This window comes from Vulpes vulpes, chromosome 13 (assembly GCF_048418805.1).
Source record: "Vulpes vulpes isolate BD-2025 chromosome 13, VulVul3, whole genome shotgun sequence".
In the NCBI taxonomy this organism is placed as follows: Eukaryota; Metazoa; Chordata; class Mammalia; order Carnivora; family Canidae; genus Vulpes; species Vulpes vulpes.
Window position 1 is genome coordinate 134,821,228 of NC_132792.1, and position 12,320 is coordinate 134,833,547.

General features: G+C 40.5%; 1 protein-coding gene across 4 annotated transcripts in view; it reads right to left on the reverse strand.

Moving 5' to 3' along the window:
• Nucleotides 1-49: 49 nt before the first annotated feature.
• The window catches only part of ANKRD45 (ankyrin repeat domain 45), a 56,120-nt gene continuing 43,849 nt past the window's right edge, over nt 50-12,320 (reverse strand). For 2 of the 4 annotated variants that reach the window (XM_072733048.1, XM_072733049.1), the window contains exons 6-7: nt 10,212-10,286; nt 50-3,800 (exon numbers count right to left, since the gene is read on the reverse strand). In XM_072733048.1, the coding sequence (XP_072589149.1) occupies nt 10,255-10,286 (32 nt within the window). In that variant the 3' untranslated portion in view covers nt 50-3,800; nt 10,212-10,254. Of the gene's footprint in view, nt 3,801-10,200; nt 10,287-12,320 lie in introns of those variants that run through there. The other 2 variants (XM_072733050.1, XM_026001274.2) reach the window with 2 other exon arrangements.

Consider the following 12,320-nt stretch of genomic DNA (forward strand, 5'->3'; position numbering starts at 1 on the left):
ACTGGAGTCTAAAATTTGTATGATATAATGCTGCATAAAGACACAAAGCTTAGGAGGTTAAAACAACAATTATTTATTTAGCTGAAATCTACAATTTTGACAGGACTCAACACAGAAGGCTTGTCTTTGCTCCATAGAGCACTGGCTGCAGTGGCTTGATTGGAGGATCCACTTCCAAGATGGTTCACTCATACGGCTGGCAGGTCGGTGGTGACTGCTAGCTGGAACTAGCTGGAGGTGGAGCTCAAACAGGGCTTCAGGTTGGGGGCCTCAGTTTCTGTCCATATGGGACTCTCCACACAAACTGGTTTCCAAGACTGAGCATCTCAAAAGAACTAACTGGAGACTGCATCACTTTTTATGATCTATGGAAATCACATAGTATTACTTCAACTATAATCACAGGGCTGCCTATATTCAAGAGAGAGAACAGAGACCCACCTTTCTCTATGAGGAAGGTCATGATCACATTGTAAGAGCAGTAGGACAGGAAATGTGGCCAACTTGGAGAATACAATGTATCACATATTAGATCAAATATCAGAGTGTATTGTTAGCACTTAACAACTTAGGGCATCATGTTAACCTAAATAGCATTCTGCTGCCTCATCTCAGTCTAGATGTTCTCAAAGGCTGGACCATAAACCGGTGGTGATTCATGACAAAAGTTCCATCACACATGGCAAAATGAGAGAAATATAAAAGTCCATAATAAAGCTTAATTTAGTCAATTTATCTATTTTTTTTTAATTTAGTCAATTTGAAGGGCAGAGCCTTACAATGAAATCATTCCTTCCCTTCTTTTCTGATATCATAATGTCTTTTATTAAATAATAGTAAGAGCAGATAGTAGCTGTTTTCTTAATAATGTCATATCAATCTTCTCCATTTTTTCACATTTTTCCAATCAAAATACACAAGTCTCAGGAACCACTGTGTAGAGTTCACCACAGCACTGAATTTAGCCTTTGCTTGACCACTTCCCAAATAAAATTATTTAATTTATTAGTATGAAAACTGAAATAATAATTACTTTGTGGGTGTTCAGAACACACCCTACAGCTACCTATGTAATAGCTCAAACTCAAAGCATAAGGGCATTTTAACCCTCCTATGTATAGGAGCAATAGATGAATGCAACAACAGATTATAAGAAGTACTATATCCTCACATCAATGGAATCTTTGAAGTGAGATCCAGGAATCCCTTGGTAAGCACCAGGTTCACATGCCTAAAAAGTAGTGTGGCATTTAAGGTGAAGATCAGCAAACAGAAGGTTACAGGGGAAACTGGATATATAGTTGTGATGCTGCGTGTACATGCAGTTGGTCTACTGGAGGAGTGGGAGCTAAAATGGAGCACTGGCATGAGCAAGATATGGAGAGAAGGGTTCAGGAGTCATTTTTAGAAAGGTGAATAAGTTCTATAGATGAATGAAGACCAGTGAGCTCCATGAATAAAGTAGTGCCAAAAGAGAATTTATTCAACTGTTATTTACTAACTTACTATCATATAGGCTCTTGAGGTATGAAGAAAAACATTACAAATCCCTTACCCTCAAAAAGCTCACAATTCACATAGGGAGACAAACATGTGAACAATTAAATAGAATGTCTATGTGGCTATTAGCACTATGGTTGCCCTAAAAAGGAAGGGATCAGTGCTTCCTAACACTGGGGATAGAAAAGACCATGGGATGGAGAATTACAGACTGCTTTGCCAAGGGTCAGAACTGGTGCTTTTCTTTCAGCTTTATTGAGGTATAACTGATATGTAAAATTGTAAGATAGGACTGACTTTTGAGTAGTTTCCATTGCTGGAGGCAAGATGAAGAATAGGAGCTGGTGTCTTAGTTTGGGCTGCTATAACAAAAGACCATCAGCTGGGCACTTTATAAACAACATTTATTTCTTACAGTTCTGGAGGCTGGGAAGTCCAAGACCATGGTGCCAGAAGATTCAGTGTCTGGTGAGAGCCCACCTCCTAGATGGCTGTCTTTTCTCTGTAACCTCACATGGTGCAAGGGGCAAGTAACTGTCTGGAGGTCTCTTTCATAAGGAGAGCCTAGTCCCATTCATGAGGGCCTTACCCTCATGAACATTTTTTTAATCACCTCCCAAAGGCTCCACCTCCTAACATTATCACATTAGGTTTTAACATATGAATTTTGGGGGGATACTAGCACATTCAGACTGCAGAAGCTAGTGAAGGAGTTAGAAAAGGAGATTGTTAAGAAAGTAAAGTAACCATAATGACATAAAGGTGCCAATTAAGGAGTTTCCAGAGAACAATATTATTATAAACATCAAAAGCTTCAAGAAGTTTGAAGATAAGGACTGACAGATAAACAAAGGAGAGAGGGATTTATTTTGTACTAGGCATCTCCACAAGTGTCTAAGTCTTCTCTAGGAATCATTTAAGTGAGATTCAGGAATCCTCTCCTAATTACCAGGACCACACACCTGGGACGTCATGTCATATTCAAGATCAAGGCTCAGAAAATGTAAAGTTAGAGCAGAAACAGTAAAAATGGCAACTAGCCTTGTCCCAAGTTACTACAGTGCTTAAAGGTAATGGACTTCTGGCAGCACGCAGCAGGAAGAAAACAGAGCAATCACGGACAGACCTTCTCTGTAGGGCTCCTCTGTAAATACCACTGGGTCTACCAGAGGGCAGTGACAACTACTCCCCTATTCTTTTGCTTAAGGCAACTGAAACTATTTGCTCATACATAAAAATGATCTCAAAACTTAAAAATTTGTGACACAAATTTAAAACAATGTAATCTCAAAACCATGATTGAGAAAGTGTCAACTGACAAGGAATTACTGAATTGCTTATTTCTTTTCCTTCTTCTCTATAGTGAAAAAACTAGCTTTCAGGGTAGGACAAAAGAGAAAGTCATACGAACAACAAATAAATGTGGGGGTTTTTAAAAACATGTTCTTTCTATAAATTTTTTTTTTTACAAAATCAGAGTAATGGAAGGTTCAGTAATGGAAGGCTTATAGGTAAACTAGGAAAAAAAAAGACATTCCAAATCGCTAATAGGAAGTCAGCAATAATATTTAAAACCTAAGAAGTATAAAACAGAACAGACGGAAAGATAGCATGGAGCCCTACTAAGATATCTATATTACCAAACCTATAGAATAGGGGAAATCTAAGTGTTGGGGGGGGAGCAGGGAGGGAGAGAGAGAGAGAGAGAGAGAGAGAGAGAGAAGAGGAGGCAGAGATTAAAGACAAATGAGAAAATTTTCACTAAAAGACTAAATCTCACCTCAAAGGTACATTTTAATTTAGACATAAAAAGTAATTGTTACACAAGAAGAGGAGTGTGAATCTAAACCCCCCTTAACATTTCCTTGCTCCAGAATGGCATCCTACAGCTTTCCTTTGAAAGAGGGAGAACATATTTTTCCTCTGGAAATAGCTAATATGTCTTTTCTTTTTAAATAGAATTCCTCCATTTAATAGAATGCCTCAGTGACACAGAAAATTGTTGGATTCCCTATACAGATGTTAGAGCTTCCAAAGAGCTGTGGTGAGTGATTGGTACCCCAGAGCTCTCTGGAAAGAGCATGTGGAGCTCATACGGAACTTCACTTGGAGCAGAGGCATGGCCACAGTGCCTGGACTTAAGCCATGCTGAATCGTGTAAAACAAAAGCAAGGTGATTTAATTTCATATTTAAACCTTTTTATAAAATCCCACATCTATTTTCTTAACTTCAATTGGCATATTGAATAAGTTTGCTTTTATAAATACTAGATGGAAGTGTGGTCTTTTATAAAATATATGTTCAGGAGGGGCAAGATGGCGGCAGAGCAGGGTCTCCAAGTCACTTGTCCTCAACAAATTACCTAGAAAACATTCAAATCATCCTGAAAATCTACGAATTCAGCCTGAGATTTAAAGAGAGACCAGCTGGAACGCTCCAGTGAGAAGAGTTCGCGCTTCTATCAAGGTAGGAAGACGGGGAAAAAGAAATAAAGACACAAAAGGCCTCCAAGGGGGAGGGGCCCCGCGAGGAGCCGGGCTGAGGCCGGGGCGAGGGTCCCCAGGACAGGAGAGCCCCGTCCCGGAGGAGCAGGAGCTGCACCGACCTTCCCGGGGGAAAGGCCTCCCGGGGAATTGGAGCAGGATCCCCAGAAAGGCGGGGATGCCCTCGGGCTCCCTGGGACACTAACAGGCACTTGCGCCCCGGGAGATGCGCTGAGCTCCCTAAGGGCTGCAGCGCTCGGCGGGACCCGGAGCAGCTCGGAGGGGCTCGGGCGGCGGCTCCGCGGAGGGGGCTGCGCGGCTCCGGGAACAGCTCAGCGGCGGCGGCTCGGGCGGAGGAAGAAGCTCCGCGGAGGGGGCTGCGGGGCTCTGGGAACAGCTCAGAGGCGGCGGCTCGGGCGGAGGAAGAAGCTCAGCCCGGAGGGGGCGGCACGACTCCGGGAACAGCTCGGAGGGGCTCGGGCGGCGGCTCCGCGGAGGAGGCTGCACCGCCGGGAGCACGAATCCAACAGCGCAGGCTCCGGAGCACAGGGCGCCGGGACACAGCCCAGGATCCGGCCTCCCCCAGGGACAGGCAGAGGCCGGAGGGCCCAGGACAGCAAGGACGCTCCTGCCTGGAACTGAGCAGATCAGCGGCCCCGCCTGGGAGCCTCCAGGCCCTGCAGACGGAGAGCCCCGGAGCTACTGCGGGGGCTGACTTCAGGGTCCCAGAGCTGCCCCCGCCACTGTGGCTTCCTCCCGGGGCCTCACGGGGTGAACAACCCCCACCGAGCCCTGCACCACGCAGGGGCAGAGCAGCTCCCCCAAGTGCTAACACCTGAGAATCAGCACAGCAGGCCCCTCCCCCAGAAGACCAGCTAGAGGGACAAGTTCCAAGGGAAGTCAAGGGACTTAAAGAACACAGAATCGGAAGATACTCCCCCGTGTTTTTTTTGTTTTGTTTTGTTTTTGTTTTGTTTTGTGCTTTTTTTTTTCTTTTTTCTCTTTCTTCTTGATTTCTGATTGCGTCCCCCACCCCCACCCCTTTTTTTTCTTTTTTCTCCTTTCTTTCTTTTTCTTCTCTTTTCCCCCCCTTTTTTTTCTTCTTTCTCTTTTTTCTTTTTCTCTTTTCTTTCCTTCTCTCTCTTTTTCTCCTTTTCCCAATACAACTTGTTTTTGGCCACTCTGCACTGAGCAAAATGACTAGAAGGAAAACCTCACCTCAAAAAAAAGAATCAGAAACAGCCCTCTCTCCCACAGAGTTACAAAATATGGATTACAATTCAATGTCAGAAAGCCAATTCAGAAGCACTATTATACAGCTACTGGTGGCTCTAGAAAAAACCATAAAGGACTCAAGAGACTTCATGACTGCAGAATTGAGATCCAATCAGGCAGAAATTAAAAATCAATTAAATGAGATACAATCCAAGCTAGAAGTCCTAACGATGAGGCTTGACGAGGTGGAAGAACGAGTGAGTGACATAGAAGACAAGCTGATGGCAAAGAGGGAAACTGAGGAAAAAAGAGGCAATTAAAAGACCATGAGGATAGATTAAGGGAAATAAATGACAGCCTGAGGAAGAAAAACCTACGTTTAATTGGGGTTCCCAAGGGCGCCGAAAGGGACAGAGGGCCAGAATATGTATTTGAACAAATCCTAGCTGAAAACTTTCCGAATCTGGGAAGGGAAAGAGGCATTCAGATCCAGGAAATAGAGAGATCCCCCCCTAAAATCAACAAAACCCGATCAACACCTCGACATTTAATAGTGAAGCTTGCAAATTCCAAAGATAAGGAGAAGATCCTTAAAGCAGCAAGAGAAAAAAAGTCCCTGACTTTTATGGGGAGGAATATTAGGGTAACAGCAGACCTCTCCACAGAGACCTGGCAGGCCAGAAAGGGCTGGCAGGATATATTCAGGGTCCTAAATGAGAAGAACATGCAACCAAGAATACTCTATCCAGCAAGGCTTTCATTCAAAATGGAAGGAGAGATAAAGAGCTTCCAAGACAGGCAGGAACTGAAAGAATATGTAACCTCCAAACCAGCTCTGCAAGAAATTTTAAGGGGGACTCTTAAAATTCCCCTTTAAGAAGAAGTTCAGTGGAACAATCCACAAAAACAAGGACTGAATAGATATGATGACACTAAACTCATATCTATCAATAGTAACTCTGAACGTGAATGGGCTTAATGACCCCATCAAAAGGCGCAGGGTTTCAGACTGGATTAAAAAGCAGGACCCATCTATTTGCTGTCTACAAGAGACTCATTTTAGACAGAAGGACACCTACAACCTGAAAATAAAAGGTTGGAGAACCATTTACCATTCAAATGGTCCTCAAAAGAAAGCAGGGGTAGCCATCCTTATATCAGATAAATTAAAATTTACCCTGAAGACTATAGTGAGAGATGAAGAGGGACACTATCTCATACTCAAAGGATCTATCCAACAAGAAGACTTAACAATTCTCAATATATATGCCCCAAATGTGGGAGCTGCCAAATATTTAAACCAATTAATAACCAAACTGAAGAAATACTTTGATAATAATACACTTATACTTGGTGATTTCAATCTAGCTCTTTCTATACTAGATAGGTCTTCTAAGCACAACATATCCAAAGAAACGAGAGCTTTAAATGATACACTGGACCAGATGGATTTCACAGATATCTACAGAACTTTACATCCAAACTCAACTGAATACACATTCTTCTCAAGTGCACATGGAACTTTCTCCAGAATAGACCACATACTGGGTCACAAATCGGGTCTGAACCGATACCAAAAGATCGGGATAGTCCCCTGTATATTCTCAGACCATAATGCCTTGAAATTAGAACTTAATCACAACAAGAAGTTTGGAAGGACCACAAACACATGGAGGTTAAGGACCATCCTGCTAAAAGATGAAAAGATCAACCAGGAAATTAAGGAAGAATTGAGAAGATTCATGGAAACTAATGAGAATGAAGATACAACCGTTCAAAATCTTTGGGACGCAGCAAAAGCAGTCCTGAGGGGGAAATACATCGCAATACAAGCATCCATTCAAAAACTGGAAAGAACTCAAATTCAAAAGCTCACCTTACACATAAAGGAACTAGAGAAAAAGCAACAAATGGACCCCACCCCCAGCAGAAGAAGACAGTTAATTAAAATTCGAGCAGAACTAAATGATATCGAGACCAAAAGAACTGTGGAACAGATCAACAGAACCAGGAGTTGGTTCTTTGAAAGAATTAATAAGATAGATAAACCATTAGTGAACCTTATTAAAAAGAAGAGAGAGAAGATTCAAATTAATAAAATCATGAATGAGAAAGGAGAGATCACTACCAACACCAAGGAAATACAAACGATTCTAAAAACATATTATGAACAGCTGTATGCCAATAAATTAGGAAATCTAGAAGAAATGGATGCATTCCTGGAAAGCCACAAACTACCAAAACTGGAACAGGAAGAAATAGAAAACCTGAACAGGCCAATAACCAGGGAGGAAATTGAAGCAGTCATCAAAAACCTCCCGAGACACAAGACTCCAGGGCCAGATGGCTTCCCAGGGGAATTCTATCAAACGTTTAAAGAAGAAATCATACCTATTCTACTAAAGCTGTTTGGAAAGATAGAAAGAGATGGAGTACTGCCAAATTCGTTCTATGAGGCCAGCATCACCTTAATTCCGAAACCAGACAAAGACCCCACCAAAAAGGAGAATTACAGACCAATATCCCTGATGAACATGGATGCAAAAATTCTCAACAAGATACTAGCCGATAGGATCCAACAACACATTAAGAAAATTATTCACCATGACCAAGTAGGATTTATCCCTGGGACACAAGGCTGGTTCAACACTCGTAAAACCATCAATGTGATTCATCATATCAGCAAGAGAAAAACCAAGAACCATATGATCCTCTCATTGGATGCAGAGAAAGCATTTGACAAAATACAGCATCCATTCCTGATCAAAACACTTCAGAGTGTTGGGATAGAGGGAACTTTCCTCGACATCTTAAAAGCCATTTACGAAAAGCCCACAGCAAATATCATTCTCAATGGGGAAGCACTGGGAGCCTTTCCCCTAAGATCAGGAACAAGACAGGGATGTCCACTCTCACCACTGCTGTTCAACATAGTTCTGGAAGTCCTCGCCTCAGCAATCAGACAACAAAAAGACATTAAAGGCATTCAAATTGGCAAAGAAGAAGTCAAACTCTCCCTCTTCGCCGATGACATGATACTCTATATAGAAAACCCAAAAGCCTCCACCCCAAGATTGCTAGAACTCATACAGCAATTTGGTAGCGTGGCAGGATACAAAATCAATGCCCAGAAATCAATGGCATTTCTATACACTAACAATGAGACTGAAGAAAGAGAAATTAAGGAGTCAATCCCATTTACAATTGCACCCAAAAGCATAAGATACCTAGGAATAAACCTTACCAAGGAGGTGAAGGATATATACCCTAAAAACTATAGAACACTTCTGAAAGAAATTGAGGAAGACACAAAGAGATGGAAAAATATTCCATGCTCATGGATTGGCAGAATTAATATTGTGAAAATGTCAATGTTACCCAGGGCAATTTACACGTTTAATGCAATCCCTATCAAAATACCATGGACTTTCTTCAGAGAGTTAGAACAAATTATTTTAAGATTTGTGTGGAATCAGAAAGACCCCGAATAGCCAGGGGAATTTTAAAAAAGAAAACCATAGCTGGGGGCATCACAATGCCAGATTTCAGGTTGTACTACAAAGCTGTGGTCATCAAGACAGTGTGGTACTGGCACAAAAATAGACACATAGATCAATGGAACAGAATAGAGAACCCAGAAGTGGACCCTGAAATGTATGGTCATCTAATATTCGATAAAGGAGGAAAGACTATCCATTGGAAGAAAGACAGTCTCTTCAATAAATGGTGTTGGGAAAATTGGACATCCACATGCAGAAGAATGAAACTGGACCACTCTCTTTCACCATACACAAAGATAAACTCAAAATGGATGAAAGATCTAAATGTGAGACAAGATTCCATCAAAATCCTAGAGGAGAACACAGGCAACACCCTTTTTGAACTTGGCCACAGTAATTTCTTGCAAGATACATCCACAAAGGCAAAAGAAACAAAAGCAAAAATGAACTGTTGGGACTTCATCAAGATAAGAAGCTTTTGCACAGCAAAGGATACAGTCAAAAAAACTAAAAGACAACCTACAGAATGGGAGAGGATATTTGCAAACGACATATCAGATAAAGGGCTAGTTTCCAAAATCTATAAAGAACTTATTAAACTCAACACCAAAGAAACAAACAATCCAATCATGAAATGGGCAAAAGACATGAAGAGAAATCTCACAGAGGAAGACATGGACATGGCCAACATGCACATGAGAAAATGCTCTGCATCACTTGCCATCAGGGAAATACAAATCAAAACCACAATGAGATACCACCTCACACCAGTGAGAATGGGGAAAATTAACAAGGCAGGAAACAACAAATGTTGGAGAGGATGCGGAGAAAAGGGAACCCTCTTACACTGTTGGTGGGAATGTGAACTGGTGCAGCCACTCTGGAAAACTGTGTGGAGGTTCCTCAAAGAGTTAAAAATAGACCTGCCCTACGACCCAGCAATTGCACTGTTGGGGATTTACCCCAAAGATTCAGATGCAACGAAACGTCGGGACACCTGCACCCCGATGTTTCTATCAGCAATGGCCACAATAGCCAAACTGTGGAAGGAGCCTCGGTGTCCATCGAAAGATGAATGGATAAAGAAGATGTGGTTTATGTATACAATGGAATATTACTCAGCGATTAGAAACGACAAATACCCACCATTTGCTTCAACGTGGATGGAACTGGAGGGTATTATGCTGAGTGAAATAAGTCAATCGGAGAAGGACAAGCAGTGTATGTTCTCATTCATTTGGGGAATATAAATAATAGTGAAAGGGAATATAAAGGAAGGGAGAAGAAATGTTGGGAAATATCAGGAAGGGAGACAGAACATAAAGACTCCTAACTCGGGGAAACGAACTAGGGGTGGTGGAAGGGGGGAGGAGGGCGGGTGTTGGAGGGGAATGGGTGACGGGCACTGAGGTGGACACTTGACGGGATGAGCACTGGGTGTTTTTCTGTATGTTGGTAAATTGAACACCAATAAAAATTAATTTAAAAAAAAATAAATAAAATAAAATATATGTTCAGTAGGAGGTATGATCTTGACTTCTTTTCGGACCATGGCTTAGGCTACAGATTTGGCACTTTTCACTTGACCTGAAAGTAAGCAGATTTTAAAATTACACTTAATTAGTTTGTAATATAAAATAAAAGTGGATCCAGTTTTTAAAATAATTGGCATGAAATAAATGAGTATGTCCCAGCTTGAACCGTCATTAATTAAGCCTTGGTGTTGGTATGTCAATTCAAGAATTCTTCCCTACCCTTTTTTTTTTTAATATTTAAAGGTATGAGGTCACATTTCCCATATAATTGATACTATTATTCCTAATTCTGCTATTGAATAGAATAACTTTGAATAAACTGCTTAACCTCTCTGGTCTTCACTTTTCTTCATTGTAAAATGAGGAGGTCAATTCAGAGGTTCAATCAAGATCTAACACTTCTATAATATGAAGGCATAAGATACTGAGGTGCTTGGGGGGGGTGTAGGAGACCTGAAGAGAGAGGTTGATTCTTCTTCAGAAATGAGAAGGTAAGCTGGGAGGGGTGATGGTCCAGGCTAACAGTAGTAGTAGAACAGGGGAAGACGGTGGGAACCAAACCGAACCATAAATAATTCAAGTCTTAGGCATTTCACTCTTAGACTATGCTAGTCTCACTCCCTCTAGGCTCTTCTTCATCCATTTTATAAGGAAAGCCATATTATTCACCCCTACTTAATCTTTCTTCTCTGCTACCTCAAAGCCTTTAATGGCAACCTTCTGCCCTGGAAATAAAGATCAAACTCAATATCCACATTCAAAAGAATGAGTTCACATCATATATAAAACATAACTCAAAATGGACCATAGAGCTAAATGAAAAGAGCTAAAACTACGAAACTCTTACAAAGAAAATATAAGAGTAAGTCTTGGTAACCTTAGATTAGGCAATGTTCTTAGATATGAGACTGAAAGCATAAGCAACAACAAAAAAATAGATACACTGGACTTCAAACTTAAAGTCTTTTTTGTCTCAAAGAACACAATTGAAATGAAAAGATAATCCACAGAATGGGAGAAAATATTTGCAAATCATATATCTGATAAGGGAGTTCACTCCAAAATACGTAAAGACAAATCAACAATAAACAGACAACCCAGTTTAAAAATGGGCAAAGGATTCAAATAGATACCTCTCCAAAGAAAATACACAAATGGCCAACAAGCACATAAAAAGATGTTTAACATCATTAGTAATTAAGGAAATGAAAATAAGGACTACATTAAGATAACACTTCACATCCACTAGGATGGCTAAATTTTTTTAAAAAGATAATAACAAATATTAGTGATGATGTGGAGAAATTGGAATCTTCATATACATTGCTTACTGGAAACAGTTCAGCAGTTCCTCAAACGATAGCCTAGCAATTCTCCCAAGAGAAATGAAAATGAGCAGTCACACAAATTTGTACATGAAAGTTCACAGCATTGTTATTTACAATAGCCAAAAGTATTATGAATATTGATCAAATAATGAATGGATAATTTTGAATCGGTACAATTGGAATATTATTCAGAAAAAAAAGGAATACTGAAACATGTTCCAACATGGATGAACCTTGAAAACAATATGCTAAATGAAAGACTGCAGATACAAAATGCCACAGATTGTATAATTCCACTTGTGAAATGTCCAGAATGGGCAAATCTATAGAAATAGAAAAGATTAGCTTATAGGAGGTGGGAGGTGATTGCCAATGCGGTTTCTTTTGGGAGTGGTAAAATGTTCTAAAATTAGATGGTGGTGTTGATTATATAACTCTGTAAAAATACTGAAAACCACTGAGTTGTGCATTTTTAAATAGTGAATTTTATAGCATAAGAATTATATCTCAATAAAGCTGACATTTCAAAAATTCTTAGGTATGCCTGCCACCAAGATTCTGATAGTGCACCTTCCCCATGGACAGGAAAGCATTTCCCCAACTGGCTTTTCAAAATACAGTTATGATATTGAAAGTGCTTTTTCAAATTTTGCCACTCCATCTCCTAAGAGGACATGCCTTCCTAGTTGAAAATCAAAGGCATAGTAAATTATATAAAATGAACGAGTAATGGTAATAATATTAAGAGTAATGGTAAT